At 46.1% G+C, this 19953-nt stretch overlaps 1 protein-coding gene across 1 annotated transcript; it reads right to left on the bottom strand.

Moving 5' to 3' along the window:
- Nucleotides 1-6396: 6396 nt before the first annotated feature.
- On the bottom strand, nucleotides 6397-19737 carry CAPSL (calcyphosine like). The gene is made up of 5 exons (XM_064176756.1): nucleotides 19572-19737; nucleotides 15066-15202; nucleotides 14100-14277; nucleotides 10347-10556; nucleotides 6397-6531 (listed from the first exon to the last, which is right to left on the bottom strand). Exons 2-5 carry the CDS (start codon nucleotides 15200-15202, stop codon nucleotides 6430-6432), a joined length of 627 nt encoding a protein of 208 aa, XP_064032826.1. The 5' UTR covers nucleotides 19572-19737; the 3' UTR covers nucleotides 6397-6429.
- Between the last annotated feature and the right edge of the window lie 216 nt (nucleotides 19738-19953).

Here is a 19953-nt window from a genome sequence, read left to right as displayed (position 1 = left end):
TACAGGTTCAGACTGTGTCCCCTTCTTCTGTCACTGGATGCCTGGGAGAAGAGGCCAACCCCCACCTGGCTGGAACCTCCCTTCAGGTAGTTGTAGACAGCAATGAGGTCTACCCTGAGCCTCCTCTTCTCCAGGTTGCACACCCCCAGCTCCCTCAGCCTCTCCTCACAGGGCTGTGCTGCAGCCCCCTCACCAGCCTTGGGGCCCTTCTCTGGACACCTTCAAACACCTCAACATCTTTCTTGAATTGAAGGGCCCAGAACTAGTCACAGTATTCAGGGTGTGGCCTAACCAGCACTGAGTACAGGGGCAGAAGCACTTCCCTGGTCCTGCTGATCACACTCTTCCTGATAGAGTCCAGGATGCCATTGGCTCTCTTGGCCACCTGGGCACACTGCTGGCTTATGTTCAGCTACCATCTATCAGCACCTCCAGGTGCCTCTCTGCCTGTGTGCTCTCCAGCCACTCTGTCCCCAGCCTGTAGAGCTGCTTGGGGTTGTTGTGGCCAAAGTGCAGAACTCAGCACTTGAGCTTGTTAAAACTCAGATTCCAATCTGTGTTCCACAGCATCTAACCACAAGTGAAAAAAAACCCCAAAACAACATATTATTCTTTCCCAGATGATTTGTTTTCCTGAAAGCACTACGTCTTTTCTGCCATTACCAGTTTTCAGTCATATTGCCCCAGGATTAACTCTGTTCCCACAGAAATGGAGGAAACTTTGTCACCAGGTTTGGATGAGTCTGAAACCACTCACTGGATGCATGATCCATACCAATTTCAAATTTACTACATTGTGAAAAATGTCCTCTTGATGCTGAGGAAGTGTATCCAGTGAATGAGGACCCAAGGACCCAGGAGCCCACCTGAGGGTATTGGGAATCACAGACTGTGGCTCTTACCTGCAGGATGGGCACTGAGCCCTCCCACCCATAGAAGGGTGTTTGAGCTCTACTGGCTCATGTCCACAAAAAGCTCCGTTATCCATGTTCAGTGCAGAAGTCTCGACCCGGAGCACTGAGCTTTCCCTAGGTCCCCAGAGGCCAGTGACAAAGCTTCTGCTGGTTTTAAAAGTGTTTGACTGCTTCTAGCACCACTGCATTTACATTCTGAAAAGGTACATTAAATCTGTGATTAAGTAAAATAAGAAAGCATTAACACCAAAAAGACAAACTGGTTGCAGCTACTCCGATTAAAACTTCCACTGGTGAGATATCAGCACAGCAGATTGCTCTGGGGTCTGAAGACATGAGATAGCACGTTGAAAGGAAATAGTTATTTTTCATCTTGTGATTCCCATAGTCCATTCACAACACCTCCTTTTGATTTGAAACAAAAAAGACAGACCGCATGACACTATGTCGTCGAGCCAATTAAGAGATGAGAAAGAAATGGATTCTACTCAAGCCGCCAGGATATGTACAGCCTCTATTTGACAGTAAGGGTTGTTTTTTTTCATGTCAGGTATGTTGGCATTTCAGTAGCGTCACAGTAAGTAAAGGCTTCACTTATCACCAGTGGCAGTCATAAAGAGACTTTCCACCACTTTCCAGTGTCAGCCAGTATGTCACCAGCGTGTCAGTTTCTTCAGGCTTACAAATCAAAGAACCGACTCTACGCACCCTTTACTAAGGGATTGCAAGCAGATTTTGCCTGTACTGAGGTGATGGTTGGACAAAACTGTAGTGGAGGGCCCATAGGCCCAAATAGGCTTATTCATGCCTTGCCTTGCCTGGACATGTTTCTCTGCCCAAACCAGAGGTAAACACCTCTCTGGCCAAGAGAGCCAGTGGCATCCTGGCCTGCATCAGAATGGTGTGGTCAGCAGGAGCAGGGAGGTCATTCTGCCCCTGTACTCTGCACTGGTTAGACCTCACCTTGAGTCCTGTGTTCAGTTCTGGGCCCCCCAGTTTAGGAGGGACATTGAGATGCTTGAGCGTGTCCAGAGAAGGGCAACGAGGCTGGGGAGAGACCTCGAGCACAGCCCTACGAGGAGAGGCTGAGGGAGCTGGGATTGTTTAGCCTGGAGAAGAGGAGGCTCAGGGGTGACCTTGTTGCTGTCTACAACTACCTGAGGGGAGGTTGTGGCCAGGAGGAGGTTGCTCTCTTCTCTCAGGTGGCCAGCGCCAGAACAAGAGGACACAGCCTCAGGCTGCGCCAGGGGAAATTTAGGCTGGAGGTGAGGAGAAAGTTCTTCCCTGAGAGAGTCACTGGACACTGGAATGGGCTGCCCGGGGAGGTGGTGGAGTCGCCGTTCCTGGGTCTGTTCAAGGCAGGATTGGACGTGGCACTTGGTGCCATGTTCTAGCCTTGAGCTCTGTGGTAAAGGGTTGGACTTGATGATCTGTGAAGTCTCTTCCAACCCTGATGATACTGTGATACTGTGTGATACATTAAACGGACCAGAGGGGCACAACAGGCCTGGTGCCACAAAGTCTGGCCTGCCCAGGGCCCAGGTTGTATAACACAGTTGTGTAGGTGGTAGTGTAAGCCCATGAGTGCAAGGCCCAAGCTCTTCCCATATTTGGGGGAACCAGACCTGCGACCCTTCCTAATTTGGTGTGTTTTGGCTGACTGCCAGAAGCCTATTGGATGATACTGTGGCCAAAGGACCATCAATCTCAGCCCACATCTGACAAATAGGGCAATCCAGGTGAACAAGGTGCACTTGCTGCTCTCTCCACTCACCTCTCCCTGCCTGCCTGCTGCCTGGGGCTACTACCTTTGTTATTGCTCTGCGTGCTCCTTTGTTCCGTGACACTCTGCACCGATACAGCGGATGGTCGAGCCAGGCGTTCCCGGCCGGCCGCCGCTCCAGCCCGCTGCATCAGCCCGATTGTGCCCGTGGAACCTTCTCAGACGGCGCGCCTGTCATGGAAAGGATCAGAGCCCTCTTTGCCCTATTGCAGAATTTTCATTTGTACACAAAATTGTGGCTCAGAGGCCTTCCATCGAAAAAGTCAAAACAATATTTTCTATCTGCTTGCACTGACACAGCTGCTGTACCAGCAGGCGTACAGGCCTTGGGAGAATCTCTCTCTCAGAGAAACAAAGACATAAACATGGCTATGTTTTGGAAAAAGGGTTCGAATTCTCAGACATGGTGACCACTCGACAAACATCTGCTGGGGGCTGACCCCTGGGTGGTTCCATAAGTTGTTTTTGGTGAGAATTAGCCAATTGTATAAGTTGATTATAACTTTGTACCAATCTGTAAAGCTAACGCAAGTCTGCCTGAGTTGGTTGAACACATCTCTTCTGAAATACTATAAAAAATATACCCACTTGCACCTCTTGCTCCTTACCTTAACTTAACTGGCCCCTCACTCTCTACCCTGCTCTACTTGCACCTCTCTTGCTCGATACCCTGATCGCTGATCACACACGCACACACACGCGGCATTCGCATCGCAAACAACCAGCTCCAGACGGCACCGTTCCAGACAAGGGCCCGATCCTTACGAGCCCCGGGAGTCAGCATTCAGCTCGACCGGACCCACGGAGCCTCGGACAACGCGCCCTAAAATCCATAAAGACTTTGAAACTTCTCTGAACTGCATTTGGGACAGTGAGTAATCGATAAACTTCTATTGGAAACTGAATAACTTCTCAAGACTTCAATGAACTCTCTCATATCATAGACTCTCTTCATTTCAGTCATTCTGTATATTAAATCTCAACTACGAACCAAGAATCTACGCGGGATAATTACAAATAAGTTTGGGGAAGGGGATTTCTAGTGCTTATAGTATTAAATCACTTATACCTTTTTATAAAACATCGGCCTCGCATATCATTACTTCAAACCTCCCCCCCCCCCCAAACAAACTTTCCCGTCCGCGACAGCGCCCCAGTTTGAATTGAACTATCAGCTCCACGTGAAAACAACCACGTGGCTCTCACTGTATATACTCCAGCTAGTGAGTATTTGAACTCTCTTGGTTCAAGTTGCTAAGGAATTTCATTAACTTTACCAGTGGCAGCCTATGCTGCAAGACTCTGACCAGGACATTTCTAAAACCTCTACCAAGTTGCTTAATTTGTCTGTATATAGACATTCTGTAAAATAGTTTTACCAACTGTGTCAAAGAATTTGTGTGGGTTAGCTGTACGTAAGTTTGGGGGAAAATTCTCTTTGTATATATTAATAAATGATTCAATAACCTTCAAGTGGGCCTCATATCTCACCCTAAACACAGACAGCCACAACAACCCCAAGCAGCGCTACAGGCTGGGGACAGAGTGGCTGAAAAGCAGCCAGGCAGAAAGGGACCTGGCGGTACTGGTAGATAGTAGCTGAAGATGAGGCAGCAGTGTGCCCAGGTGGCCAAGAGAGCCAATGGCATCCTGGCCTGCATCAGGAACAGTGTGGCCAGTAGGACAAGGGAGGTTATTCTTGCCCTGTACTCAGCACTGGTCAGGCCACACCTTGAGTGCTGTGTCCAGTTCTGGGCTCCTCAATTCAAGAGAGATGTTGAGGTGCTGGAACATGTCCAGAGAAGGGCAACAAAGCTGGAGAGGGGCCTGGAGCACAAACCCTATGAGGAGAGGCTGAGGGAGCTGGGGGTTGTTTAGCCTGGAGATGAGGAGGCTCAGGGGTGACCTCATTGCTGTCTACAACTACCTGAAGGGACATTGTAGCCAGGTGGGGGTTGGCCTCTTCTCCCAGGCAACCAGCAACAGAACAAGGGGACACAGTCTCAAGTTGTGCCGGGGTAGGTCTAGGCTGGATGTTAGGAGGAAGTTCTTGCCAGAGATAGTGATTGGCATTGGAATGGGCTGCCCAGGGAGGTGGTGGAGTCACCATCCCTGGATGTGTTCAAGCAAAGCCTGGATGAGGCACTTGGTGCCATGGTCTAGTTGATTGGTTAGGGCTGGGTGCTAGGTTGGACTGGATGATCTTGGAGGTCTCTTCCAACCTGGTTGATTCTATGATTCTATGATTCTATGACTCTATAACAAAAACAAAAGCAAGACTCAGGATTAGAGGAGCAAGGACTCCTGACTTCAGTGTATGTCCTATTAGCAGCCCAGACTAATTAAAAGATGGACTTCATCAGTCAAGCTGTTTTGAAAGTCCAGTCCAGGAGTATGCACTGCTTTTAGCTGTCTGCCTGCCATGCACGAGCCATTGACTCTTTGGTACAGCAGCAGCATTTCAGTGTGGGAAAGCAGCACAACAGCACAAGGGAAAGGGATTGGGACAGCAATAATTAGACAGTACAAACACATGCACTTTTGCCCCTTCTTTCTCTCTCTCTCTCTCTCTCTCTTTTTTGTGCACCATTTCCCACTGTCTGTATGAGGAAAGGATGGAAGACTGGAAAACTGAGACATCCTCACTGGTGTGACCATGAAGGAAGATTCCCATCTTTTTTTTTTTGTTGTTGTTGTTTGTTTGTTCGGTTTTTTTTTTCCTTTCAGCATCAGAAACAGAAGACAAGACAGGAAAGCTGCAAGTTCTCAAGTTCCCAGGAAGTTCCCTGAAGTCATAGGTTGGTGGTAAAGCAGTATAAAGACAAAAAAAGCAGTAAGCATCTTCTGGTGCAGGTGTGTATGAACAACAGCTACCAGGCCAAGGAAAACGAGTGAAGCATGTGTAAGCCCTTTAAGGAAAAACACCAGTGAGATCAATCTCACAGCACAAAAAGAAAGCAAAAAAGGTGGGGGTGTACATGGGGGAGGGCATAGCTATAAGGAGGCCCACAGAGGTTTGAAACAAAGAATAATGTCTGTAAGTTCTGCTCTGAGCTCAACTATAAGCAAGGTTTTAAGGACCATTTATTCTGGTCCATGCCTTCCCTTCTTGATTTGTTTCTCCCTCCATCCTTCCAGCACTGGAAAGTTATATGTTCCCAGCAACAAGCTGAGCAGTTGCTCCGTCCTGCCAGTGAGACCAAAGAACCCAAGAGATGATTCAGTGCTACAGGCAAGAGGGTTGTGTGGCCCTCCTGGGGCAGGCTTCCTCATGTTTATAACCATTTGCCCCAGACCATGACTGTTCCAGAATATTTCAGTTTCTTCCTTTTGCATCTTCTGTGAAACAGAGCTGGAGGAGTGAATATGCTCAGGAGGAGAGACTATGCTCAGGAGCCACAGGGCCTGAGATATCTAATAAGAAATGAGCCACTGCAGATATCTAATAAGAAATGAGTAACTCATCTCAGAAAGAAAAGGCATGCCAGGGTTGGGGGGAGAAAAGGGGGAGATCTGCAGAGAGGCTGGATGCCAAGTTTGCTCTCTGATCGTACTCCGATCCCCTGAGGCTAAGCTTACCAAAGCATCTGGGAGTTATTTCTGCAGACTGACTGTAACTGGCAAAGTTACTGGAAGCTATTATTATGGCAAGTGGGCATATTGTTGTGGATATACTTAATCACTGGAACCTACAAAAGGTGGAAGTCAAATCATCCTCTTTTAATCATATAATCAGAGTTTCCAAGCGTTCTTCATCATGATGATAAAGTAGACGTCTGTGTCTATTGAAGCACTGACTCCAGCATAGTAGTTCATGAATTCTTCTGTTGTGACCTGAGACAGAATGATTTAAAATAAGAATATATATTTTTTTCCTTTTTATTTCCCCCCCAATGCTGTAAGTCAAAACCATGCACTGAGAAATCTTAAGTAAAACTCAAGACCTGTCATTTCATGCTGTTGCTAACATAAAGGAATCCATCAGTAAGAATGAAGACCTTGAACATTGGCAGTTAGATTCACTTCTTTAATAGAAATGAGAGCTCTTGTCCCTTCATGAACACTTGAATGGAAATTAAACATGCAGAGGTGAACTAAACATACCAGGAACTGAAGTTGCAACCAGTGGTACCTAAGAAGACAAACGTTTTAATGCTTTTTTGTTTGGTTGGGTTTGTTTTGTTTTAATTTTTTCCAGGGATGATATAGGCTGTTTCTTTTCATTCATATTAATAAAAGTGGATGGGCTTTCTGGTAACAATCCAAAGACAATTAGGAGCTTTATATCCACTAATTAGGGAGAATATATCATTGCTCTAAATAGATCTCATTTAAAGAAGTAAAAATTCTTTCAAACACCTCAGAGTTTTCAACACCTTTCATGAGTGTTTTGGGGTTGAATCAGTTTTTAAATGACCATTTAAAAAAACCAGATGAACAGATACAAATAGTGCATGTCTTTTATGATGAACCATGGACATCTTTCTTCAAATAAACACCACATGGAAAAATATTTTCTCCTGCTGTATTGTGCATTTGAGAGCTAAGACACGACAGCGGGGAGAAGAGAACAGTGCAGGCTGTTCTACCATCAAGAACCAGTTACAGGCTTTGCTGACCTTACCTATTTCAGATTAATCCAGCAAGATCAAGGTGAAGAGGACTTTTCCAGCAGATGCCTAGCCTTGAGGCATTTCTGCTAAAAACATTCAGTTCATACCAGTCTCATCAGTGACCTCTGATTCAGGCACACAAAAGTCACAGTATGTTCTCAGAAGAAACTGCAGCCTGGAGGGCTATGTCAGAATGGCTGAGCATGAGCTGGGTGCCCAGAGTAACTTTTCTGTAAGCTTGAACACTGCAACATTTATGAGGTGCAAGGCACTGAACTTGTCTAGGATCAGCTGTGTGCCCAGGTGGCCAAGAGAGCCAATGGCATCCTGGCCTGCATCAGGAACAGTGTGGCCAGTAGGACAAGGGAGGTTATTCTTGCCCTGTACTCAGCACTGGTCAGGCCACACCTTGAGTGCTGTGTCCAGTTCTGGGCTCCTCAATTCAAGAGAGATGTTGAGGTGCTGGAACGTGTCCAGAGAAGGACAGAGAAGCTGGTGAGGGTCCTGGAAGAGGAGGCTCAGGGGTGACCTCATTGCTGTCTACAACTACCTGAAGGGAGGTTGCAGCCAGATGGGGATTGATTTCTTCTCCCAGCCAACCAGCAATAGAACAAGGGGACACAGTCTCAAGTTGTGCCGGGGGAGGTCTAGGCTGGATATTAGGAGGAAGTCTCTTGATAGAGAGAGTGATTGGCATTGGAATGGGCTGCCCAGGGAGGTGGTGGAGGCACTGTCCCTGGAGGTGTTGAAGAAAAGCCTGGATGAGGCACTTAGTGCCATGGTCTGGTTGACTGGATAGGACTGGGTGCTAGGTTGGACTGGATGATCTTGGAGGTCTCTTCCAACCTGGTTGATTCTACCATTCTATGATTTGGGGACCTCATGTATGACCTCAGCACACAGAGCTGGAACTTTTTTCTTGAGGTTTGCTATATGTCATCACTGTGCAGAGATGGAAGGGAACCACTCATATGACTGGTACCTCAGAGGATGCTGCAACAGAGAAAGGGATGCAGTTCGGATCTGCCAAGTGCAAAGTCATGCCTTAAGGATGTAAAAAATCACAACCTCCCTGCACTTTGAGATCCTTCTTCTTGGAAACAAAGCAAGTGGTGGATTTGGGTTGAGTAGGCAGCCATCAGACTGGCACAAGTCACTAGAGTAGTGCAGAATAGCAAAGTGATAAACATTTCACCATCTCATTTGTCATTGTGAAGGGCTTGGCCTGAGAATATTACCATGTAAACAGCAGATATCCACAACTCCTTTATAGTTGGCTGGAAAAAGCATAAATTCAAACCAAATTAAAAAGGTTTGCTTGGCTTAGGAATGGTTGCAAAGTGAACACATAAGAAACCCACCACAGAAGTTGTCCAGATTTTATACAGGCACTGGAAGTCAAGGCAGAGTTAAAGAAGGTCTCCCAGCCCTGCCCCAGCTAGTGGCTCCTCATGGGACTGGTGGCAGCATCCTGTAACTCTATCCTTCCTCTAACTCTTTGTGGATAAACCCATGCTTATTGTGCACTGGTTTCCAAATTAAGTGTCTCAGTAATTGCCCACTTGGAAGGAGCACTAACTGTAAAGTATTTCATATGTTTTAAAACCCCTGTTTTTCATAGAATATCAGGTTGGAAGGGACCTCAACGATCATCTAGCCCAACCTTTCAGCATAAGAATAAAGTTTAAATGAGATGGCCCTGGTATTTATTCTCCTAAGAAGGAGGAAATTGTCCAGTTCCTGCAGAACTTGAAAATCAGCAATTGTGTGGGTTAGTCTGAAGATACCACAGACTTAACCAGGTTGGAAAGACCTTTGAGATCGTCAAGTACAATCTGTCATCTAACACCTTCTATTTAACTAAACCTTGGCTCTAAGTGCCTCATCCACTCTCCTTTTAAACACCTGCAGGGATGGTGACTCCACCACCGCCCTGGGCAGCCCATTCCAATGGCAGTTGCTCTTTCTGTGAACAACTCTTCCTAACATCCAGCCTGAACCTGTCCTGACACAGATTCAGACTGTGTCCTCTTGTTCGGTCCTCTTGTTCTGTCACTTGGTGCCTAGCAGAAGAGACCAACCTCACCTGGCTACAACCTCCCTTCAGGTAGTTGTAGAGAGCAATGAAGTCAGCCCTGAGCCTCCTCTTCTCCAGGTTGCACACCCCCAGCTCCCTCAGCCTCTCCTCACAGGGCTATGCTGCAGCCCCCTCAACAGCCTTGGTGCCCTTCTTTGGACACCTTCAAGTACTTCAACATCTTCCTTAAATTGAGGAGCCCAGAACTAGTCACAGTACTCAAGGTGTGGCCTGACCAGTGCTGAGTACAGGGGAAGAGGGTCCTGCCGGCCACACTATTCCTGATCCAGGTCAGGGTTCCATTGACCTTGGCCACCTGGGCATGCTGCTGGCTCATGTTTGGCTGTCAACCAGTACCCCCAGGTCCCTCTCTGCCTGTCTGCTCTCCAGCCACTCTGTTCCTAGCCTGTACGTCTGCATGGGGTTGCTGTCTACTTAAACTATGAAAATAGGACATTAAGGCTACATGCCTGCAAATTAAATATCCCATCTACCTTTGCACCTCCTTCAGAGCCCCTTAGCCTCCAAATGAGCTGTGCTAACAGCTCTACACAGAGGCTATGCAGCCATTTTACTGTCCCACGCAAATGCGATGCAAACATGTATTTGGCACTGTGGTCACTCTCAGGTGTTGAGACAGTTGGTGATTTCACAGCTTGACATGTGAAAGAGGGGGTGGCCTCTTCTGCCAGGCACCCAGCAATAGAACAAGGGGACACAGTCTCAAGTTGTGCTGGGGTAGGTATAAGCTGGATATTAGGAAGAAGTTCTTCACAGAGAGTGATTTGCCATTGGAATGGGCTGCCCAGGGAGGTGGTGGAGGCACCGTCCCTGGGGGTCTTTGTGCCATGGTCTAGTTGATTGGATAGGGCAGGGTGCTAGGTTGGACCGGATGATCTTGGAGGTCTTTTCCAACCTGGTTGATTCTATGATTCTATGACATTAGGTGTTTAACTTACCTTCCCATCTTTGTCATAAGGTGAATCAAAATTATCCAGAAAAGCCCTGAAAACTTCATCCTCTGTCCAGTCTCCGTTCTGGTACTTGGGATGATGCTTTGCATTGTAGACCCCCCGCAAATCTTCAATCGTTATGACACCATCTCCGCTCTTGTCTAACTTTCTGAATGCCTGCATGATGATCTCTTTTCTTGCATTTGACATGGGAGGCTGCAAAGAAATGTTAACAGAATCATTTTGTTTCTGACGCCTACTTGCTGAGTTCCAAATTTAGGTAATTGCTGTTGGTCACCTTATTCCAAGGCACTTGGAAGAACAAACTGCTGTCAGTCTACAGTGCGCATAAGCTGGGAAGAACAATGCACAACAACGAAGCAAGGTGACTGTGGTGGAGGGGCTGCAGCCCCAAAACAGAGGCCTCCCAATGCCTCTGCATGCCTGGACATGCTTTTCTGGTAGTAAACAGGTTGTGTAACACACACACACAGAGCCTGTGTATCCCTGGGGTCCGCCTAGGTGATCCCCATATTTGGGAGGGTCCAGGCAAACAGCTCCTGCCTATTAAGGTAAGGTTTGGCTTACTGCCAACCTGATTGGTCACTTTAGATGGCCAAATGAGCCACGAATCTCGGTGCAGAGTCTATAAAGAGGGGTGCAAAGGTGCACCATGTGTTCAGACTTAGCTGTTCAGACTCAGCTCTCTGATCCGCATTGCAGCTGTGACCTGCTTTCAAGGCCTAGATATATGGCCCTCACTTGCATACTCACTGAGGCTCAGCCCTCTTACTTTGATCTCGACTCGCAGGTAGCCTGTCTGTGTACCTTTGGGAAGCAGAGCACATTCATGCCTGCACTTGGTACATATGGGGAGCTGACAGCCCCCTAAGCTGAGAGCTATTTCGATTTATCTACAGAGCTCAGTCTTCCAGCAGCCTGGCACACACTGCATGCCCACTGCTACAGCCTGGAGAATCAGCTCTGCAGACCTTCCAGATTGTCTGCAAACCCACAAACACAGCCTGCTAGCTGTGAGAAGACCGTGCCAGAAGCTGCACAGACAAATCCTTCTCCTGTTCCTGGAATCCTGCCAGCTGACCATCCCTGGACACGCAGCATCCAGAAAACCAGCAGCATCGAGGCAGAGACCACTTCACACCAGGAGAGAAGGTTAGAGAAATCCTGTTTACCCCAGAGACTGGGAACACTTATCATTTCCCTGCAAGCCAGGAAGATTCCAGCCTCACAGAAGTCCGAACACTGGGCACAGGCTGTGACACAATCCCGAGAGGGTGATTAATATTTAAGGGCAACACATCTAAGTAAGCTTTAATTCCTTTGTAATATAAGTTAGCTCTGCCTTAGAGCAGACACAGCTTTCAGCCCCTGCTGGGCAGACAGCATAGTTGTTAAGAGGCATTAAGCCTGAGAGAAATCTCTCTCTGTCTATACTTGATAATTTTACAGTTAATAATCAAATCCCTGCACATATATATATCATATCCTAATTGTTTTCATAATCTTGCACAGAAGAACTAATCAGTGGTTAGGGGTGGCAAGAGTTTGTAAATATTAATTTTAATAAATACTTTTTATAAAAAAATAATACTCCCTCAAATTCATTTCTCACCTCCCCCTAATAAGGGAGGATTAGAGGAGCCCCCTCCGCAACAGTGACTGAGACTTTCAGTGTCTCCCAATATGATGGTAAATGGAAAATAAGAGGTAAAAAGCTACATAGAATAATTTTCTATTCTGCCCATTTTAAAAATTCCTGACAGCAACAACAAATTCACTAATGACTCTAAGAACTTATTATTTGCTTCCTTAATTTGGACTTTGGCAGAACAAAGATGCACCAATCAAAAAGAAGCATAACATGGTTGATTAAAGAAAGCCATCACTGGATTAGTCCATTTGGTAAAAAGATGTATCCTAAAATGCTGGACAAAGAAGTGAGATTAATGAACCACAGAGGTACTTGGACTTCAGTATAGGAATCCAAGTATCTAAAGCAAGGCAGTAATTGCAGTTAATTGACTTTAAAAACACCACAATCATTTATTTGCAGTCCTTCAATTCTGCTTGCAAGGACACCTAACACCTTGACCCACAAACTGCAGAAACAGGTTGGCTGCTGAATGCTCTCATCCACAGAGGTGTTCTTCAGAATAATTTTTTCCTTTTGCATATTTAGATGAAAATGTAATATTTTAAGTTCTCAAGAGATACTGACCTTTGACACAGAGCTCTGGATTTTGCTAATTACTAAGATGAACAGAAGTGCTATTTCACAAGATCACAGGATACCAGGATCACAGGATGTTAGGGATTGGAAGAGACTCAAAGGGATCACTGAGTCACAGTATCACAGAATCACAGTATCATCAGGGTTGGAAGAGACCTCAGAGATCATCAAGTCCAACCCTTTACCACAGAGCTCAAGGATAGACCATGGCACCAAGTGCCACATCCAACCTTGCCTTGAAGAGCCCCAGGGACGGCGACTCCACCACCTCCCCGGGCAGCCCATTCCAGTGTCCAATGACTCTCTCAGGGAAGAACTTTCTCCTCACCTCCAGCCTAAATTTCCCCTGGCACAGCTTGAGGCTGTGTCCTCTCGTTCTGGTGCTGGCCACCTGAGAGAAGAGAGCAACCTCCTCCTGGCCACAACCTCCCCTCAGGTAGTTGTAGACAGCAATAAGGTCACCCCTGAGCCTGGCTAACCAATCCCAGCTCCCTCAACCTCTCCTCATAGGGCTGGGCTCAAGGCCTCTCACCAGCCTCGTCGCCCTTCTCTGGACACGCTCAAGCATCTCAATGTCCCTCCTAAACTGGGGGGCCCAGAACTGAACACAGGACTCAAGGTGTGGTCTAATTAGTGCAGAGTACAGGGGCAGAATGACCTCCCTGCTCCTGCTGGCCACACCATTCCTGATGCAGGCCAGGATGCCACTGGATCTCTTGGCCACCTGGGCACACTGCTGACTCTGGCAGCTGAGCTGGCCAAGCTGCTCTCCATCATTTCCCAGCAGTCCTGGCTCACCGGAGAGGTCCCAGGAGACTGGAAACTGCCAACGTGGTCCCCATCCACAAGAAGGGTCGGATGGAGGAACCTGGGAACTACAGACCTGTCAGCCTGACCTCAGTGCCAGGGAAACTGATGGAGCAGGTTATCTTGGGGGTGATAAGAGCACACCTAAGGGATGGCAAAGGGCTCAGGTCCAGCCAGCATGGATTTAAGAAGGGCAGATCCTGCCTTTCTAACCTGATCTCCTTCTATGATCAGGTGACCTGCGTGGTGGATGTGGGGACCCCTTTCCCAGTGCAGGACCACACAATCTAGCTCAGGTCACAAAGGAATGCATCCAGACCATGTGTTGGGGTGGAATCTCCTTTGCTGCAGCTTACATCCACTGCTCACAGGGAGCAAGTGAGCAGAGCCTGTCCCCCCACTCCTGACCCCCAGCCCTCAGATATTTATAAACACTTATTAAATCTCCTTTCAGTCTTCTTTTCTCCAGACTAATTTCATGTTTAGCTAATGGTGAATCAAGGCTTTTCTTTCTCCTCCATTTAGTTCAGGAATAACCTTGAGGTCTTCAAGAAAAGCCTGGATGAGGCACTCAGTGCCATTCTCTAGTTGACTGGCTAGGGCTGGGTGCTAGGTTGGACTGGATGATCTTGGAGGTCTCTTCCAACCTGGTTGATTCTATGATTCTATTCCATGATTCTATGATAAATTCTCAGACTTACCCTCAGCGTGACGAGAAATTCATCAAAGTCAATGGTTCCATTCCCATCTTTATCGAACACTCGGAAAATGTCCTGTGCTTCTTCCTTGTCTATCATCATAGCATAGTCATTTAATCCCCTTACAAACTCTTTGAAATCAAGGGTCCTGCTGTTGTCATCATCCATGATCCGAAAAACTCTGTGAGGAATAAGCCATATGAGGAAAATGCACAGGAAAGCTTGAAGAATATTGCAGCAGTTCAGTGCAGTGCCAGAGCACAGGGGACACCTTACTGAGAGAGCTTTTCCTGAGATACATTTTCAGAGGGGAGGAGGAAAAAAAAAATAGGAGGCAAAAGGAGACCAAGAAGTCCTCCACACACTCACAGAAGAGATGATTTGCTTAGATTGAATGTCTGAATATTAGACAGCTTAAGTTAAAAGAGGTGAAGGCTGCCTTAACTAAAGGAGTCTCCCTCTTTGCTATGCATTGAGACATGCAGAAGATGAGCACATAGATGAAGTTCCAGCTCTTCCCCAAGGATCCCAGTGACTTATGTGACCCAAAAAGGCTTTTCAGGTTATGATGCAGCTCCCTTTTCCTAGAGGTGGCATGACCACATTTTCAGGATGCTTGCAAAAGGAGTCTAGATGCCTCCCATAAATGATACAGGGAATAGAATATTACACACAATGGAATCACTCCCCAAAGGGAGAAATGACAAATCTCCAGTACTGAGATACTTAAATATAGAAAATAACAAAGAGAGATATGTGGTTGTTATGCCCCCCTTTCTTCCTGGCATGAGCTGTCTGGGTCTGAAAGATTTGTGTCCCTCTCTTCTTCAGCAAGTGAGTAGGTCATTCCTGTCTCCTAGAACATAGGATTCCCAAGGCCACAGTCTGTGGCATTTACATTGATTCCTGGTTAACCCTTGAGCCTCTTGCAGATTAGGCTGAATAGTAAATTTGTATTCTTAGACTTACCTGCCAAGTCCTTTGATGCCTGCAGATCCCCTTGCTAAACAACGGAGGCGAAGTCTTTCTACAGGGTCAGTGGTTTTGGACAGGTTTCTTTTGGCCTGGATTGCCATCTCTCGGTCATGCCTTGCTGTGCCTGGCATCTGGAAAACCAAAGAACTCATATGGACTCACACACACAAAGTAGAGTGCAGAAGCCTGCCTTAGTACATGAAACATCCCAAATCCCTCACTTGCAAGGTCTTTTCAGCCTTCTCACAAGGACTCATTTTGATGCTGTATTTCCATTTCCTTATACCCTTCCATCAGAAGGAGACATTGTCAATGTGGACCACCAACTCCAAATGGAGAACCCAGCCAACCACCTTGTGATTAACCCAGAAGCAAATATGAAGGTGTGAGTAATGATTTTCTGCCTGGAGTGTACAAACACAGTGAAAATTGGTGGGTGCTGCTAGGAAAGCAGAGATGTCTCTACATCCCTGATATCTCTGACATGGGCATTTTCCCACAGGTAGAGCTGCAACAGCAAAAACTGTCCTGTGTGAGGACCTTTTCCTCATGTTTGCTTTGTTCCACTGTAGCCCTAATTCTGTAGATGAGGGCTTTCTCCCATTGCACTGAGCAATGGTGATCACTCCAATACATGATTTCACCTACAGGTGACACCTTTAGCTACTTTAACACACCTGTAGAACAAGTTAATACTTTAAACTTGCTTAGCGTTTAGAACCCAAGATTCCAGGATTCTGCCAACAGTCACATAGACTTACAGCTTTCCTCAGAAGGAAGAAATGGAATTAAAAGTGGATTTTCTATGCTGCAATAGTATCAACAACAGCAGCACATCCAGGACGATGGAGGGTTGCTTCCTCTCCCACAGTGATTATTTGTCCCTAGTGCTAAGAGAATTAGGCCAATGCTAAAGTTTTGGGGCATGTTGAATCCTGGCCCCTGGGCACATGCCGAGAGCCAGGACTACCACTGTCTATTCTTAGTCCTGGGTCTACAGACCACAAAGGCCCTTAAAATGTTTTCCAGTTTTCAAAGCATAATAGGGGCACAAAAGAATCACAGAAGGGCTGGGCCAAGTGACAGCAGAATTCTTGGCTTGGAGAGCACTTGATGCCTGCTCAGGGTGTTCTAGGATTGGGGGGCATGAAAAATATTAGTTCTGTAAGGCATCACCAGTGCATGTTGCACTTCCAATCTCATCATTGCATGTACAGAACTGTGAATTGAAATGGCCAAGGGAAACTCTGGGGAAACACAGAACTGTTTCATCTTATCATAGACTCATAGAATTGTTGGTGTTGGAAGGGACCTCCAATGGTTGTGTAGTCCAACCCCCTCTGCAGTAAGCAGGAGCATCCTCAGCTAGATCAGGTTGCCCAGAGCCCTGTTGAGCCTCACCTTGAATATCTCCAGAGACCTCAGCTACCTCCCTGGCCAGCCTGTTCCATTGCCCTCATGGTAAAGAACTTGTTAATAGCATCCAGTCTAAATCTACTCTTATATATCATTGTCCTTCATCCTATCATTACAAGCCTTTCTAAACAGTCTCTCTCCATCCTTCTTGTACCCATCAGGTACTGGAAGGTCATTATTAGGCCTTCCCAGATTCTTCTCTTCTCCAGGCTGAACAACCCCAGCTCCATCAGCCTGTCTTCAAAGCAGAGGTATTCCAACCCCCTACTCCACTCCAGTCTGCAGAGCATTAGCTACAGCAGCAGGCAATGCCACATGTTCTGACTTTTCTAACCCCTTCATATAACACCAGCTGGGCTTGGAGGAATAGAAAAACAAAATGTTTGTGTTTCTCCCAAATGGGTTTATTATGAGCCTACTGTAGAAGTCTAGCAGAAAGATATAATTTCAGCCTCTGCTTCAGCCAGAATGAGCAAAGTTCTTCTGGGAACTCATTAATGAGTGACCAGAAAGACCTTATAGCTATGTGAAATCAGCAGTCAGAAATGTTTCCTGCAAACAATGACCTGTTCTTCAGGGGAAATATTTAGCTGGCAAGAACACAAAATAGATTAAGGTTACATAATCATGGTGCAAATAATATCTACATTATATAATTATTACTGCAGTTTATTTTGTGCATGTGTGTTTATAAATAGTGCAATGCATAAACAATGCATGGTGCATGCATATGCACCTATGCAGTATGCCTCTGTACAGTGTTATGTATTCATATAGGCCTATAAATACCATGAGCAGTGATGACACAACTCATCTTCACTGCAAGCTGCAATAATCTACACAAACACACACTGTGAGATGCAGCAGCTATTTGCCTTGAGTCCAGTGGAGGCATTTCCAGTCACACACAGTGTGCATCCTGTAATCATTGGAATGGGCTGCCCAGGGAGGTGGTGGAGTCACCGTCCCTGGAGCTATTCAAGAAAAGCCTGGATGAGGCACTTAGTGCCATGGTCTAGTTGATTGGCTAGGGCTGGGTGCTAGATTGGACTGGATGATCTTGGAGATCTCTTCCAACTTGGTTGATTCTGTGATTCTATGAACTGAGAGCAGAGAGGCATCATCTGATACAATATCTATTCTGATCTCATGAGCTCAAATAAAGCAACTGAAACTGATCAGTCCTCAGTTATCTCTGTAGTAAGTTCAAAGTTTGCTTCTGCACCTACAAGCATTTTGGAGAACTCACCATCTCTAAGCCAGGTTGTTCCAGCATACAATCATTTTCTTTTAAAAATAATCTACTTATTTTTCCTCTGAATTAATGCTGGTTTACTTTCTTCTAGTAGAGTAAAGTGCTACCTACTGACAATCTGGCCAGAAGCAAGCACTCAAAGGTCCATTTAAAAGCTTCTTTAAACCCTCTTTGGCTAAGTAATTAGAAAGAGCTTAGGACTCCTACTACAAAATGAGTTTCCCAGTGTTAGATAATTCTGCTGTTCCTGATTTTTCCCCCACAATGCTTCTGAAGTGGGACAGAACACTATAATAACCATCCTAATGCCATAGGCAGAAACATTGCCAATCCACCCCCCTTAAATCATGTTTAGGAACGCTAACAGTAAATATTTTTACTGCTCTTTGCAAACCTTTACCCTCTGTAATGTTCAGTAGCAAAATCACCAACATCATGTTGTCATATAAATCTCAGCAATTAAAGTCTGTAAAGTGGTTGCACTTGCACCCTACGTTAAAAGCCTCTTAAACATGACTTGGCTTCCTGTGCTACAGAGCAGTCTGCATTTGAGAACCCTTTTTCTACATTCAATGAATACAGGGGAAAAAAATCAGTTAAATGTAAACCCTACTACTTGCAGCTCTGGTCCATAGTAACACCCCTACCACTTCTCTACTTCTGTGAGAGGCTGGTTTAAGCTAGAGGTAAATTCTTCAGAGGCTGTTAAAAGACTATACCATACTGTAAGAAAACATTCTGAATCAGAGCAAGGATGAGGGAATCACAGTGGTTCACATGTTCTTCCCTCTTGTTGTGCTTGTGCCCTTGTTTTGGATAATGTGAAGCAGTTATAGTTGCATCAGAATTATCTGAATGTAAGAGTTCTCTGTATACCTTACAAGTGTGTTATGCATTAACAAAAAAGCAATCAACACAGAAAATGTAGTAACCATGATTTTACACATTTCTAATTCTTGTATCTCTTCCATCATCACCTCTTCCCCTGTGGTGACATGAAAAAGGCAGATTGGTTAATGTCACTCTGAACACTAGAGAGCTTTGTATTGCATAGCAGTCTGGGCTACGAGCAACTACGGCAGCTCAGGTTCTCAGCGTTGTTTGTTTCTATGGGCAATGTTTTGTCGTGCAAGCTGAACAGAAATGGTTGCATTTCTTCTTAACAAACACAGAACTTGAAGTTTTGGTAAGGTTTTTGCAGAAGAACCTTAGACTGTTCAGCAGATCCCTCTACATCCCTCTAAGCACAAGGTTTAAGCCTGGAAGGAGTCAGATTTAATCTAAACTCAGGACCTATTAATTTACATGTTTTCCTTCAAATGAGCCCAAAGCCTCCTGTGAAAGCTCTGAAAACCACTTCAGTGTGGCAGGCAGAATGAAACCCTGGGTTATTTTAGGCTTCTGAAGCCTCTGCCCTAGCAAAACATACACACTACCCCTGAGAAGGTCTCAGAGTCTGAGGACAGATCAATTGACCTACAGTCATTTTCATAGAATCATAGAATCATTTTGTGCACGCTTGGTTTATTCCTGATAATTCCATTATATAGTTGAGAGTATGAAAACTCCATATTTTGCAACCATCTAAACAAGTCCTAACAACCTAGCTTCCCAGCCACATTGACCCCACTCTGTAGCAGACTCCCCTCTGCCTCTCCACCACTCATAGCATCATTTGGCTCTCATCTTCTGGCAGGCGGTGCCTTACTGCTGTTGTTATTTTGCATATATATTTATTTGCCTTTGCAAAATACTTTTGGCTGAACTGCAAGCTCGGCTGATCAGAGAAGCTCACTGCAAGCTAGCAAACAAGAGAGAAAATCCTTTACCTGGAAAGCTATCCTGCACTCAGGATTTCCACCCAGGACCTGGGAGGTGTCAGGGGGCTGGGATGCCGGCGTACCCCACTTGCCTTCCCACTCCCTGGCTTTCACTGGCTCAGGTAGCAAGTGGAGGGGCTGCAGGGCCACAAGCTCACTGCAGAGCTTCCTTGTCCATCTCGTTTTACTTGTTTACACACCCAGCTGCCTTGGCCCCCCCCCTTTTTTGGGAGGCCTGGAGTTTACCAGCTGGTCTCCAAGGTGACACTGGTGGCTGTGGTTGCCCTAACCTGCAATTACACTGCTTCCCTGGGCAACTGCTGTTGGGTTGCAAGAACCCTTTTATTTAACCTCTTTTTATATTGAAGCCTTTCTTCTCTCTGCCCACATG

This window comes from Pogoniulus pusillus, chromosome Z, assembly GCF_015220805.1.
Source record: "Pogoniulus pusillus isolate bPogPus1 chromosome Z, bPogPus1.pri, whole genome shotgun sequence".
In the NCBI taxonomy this organism is placed as follows: Eukaryota; Metazoa; Chordata; class Aves; order Piciformes; family Lybiidae; genus Pogoniulus; species Pogoniulus pusillus.
This window is presented reverse-complemented; position numbering and strand designations above follow the sequence as displayed.

Bases quoted from the DNA above. Each gene is read 5' to 3' on its own strand.
- CAPSL (XM_064176756.1), bottom strand. From the start codon at position 15,202: ATGCCAGGCACAGCAAGGCATGACCGAGAGATGGCAATCCAGGCCAAA. The intron at 10,557-14,099 runs GTAAGTCTGAGA...ATTTCTTTGCAG, and splicing joins AATTTCTCGTCACGCTGAGG to CCTCCCATGTCAAATGCAAG. The intron at 6,532-10,346 runs GTAAGTTAAACA...ATTCTGTCTCAG, and splicing joins CTTATGACAAAGATGGGAAG to GTCACAACAGAAGAATTCAT.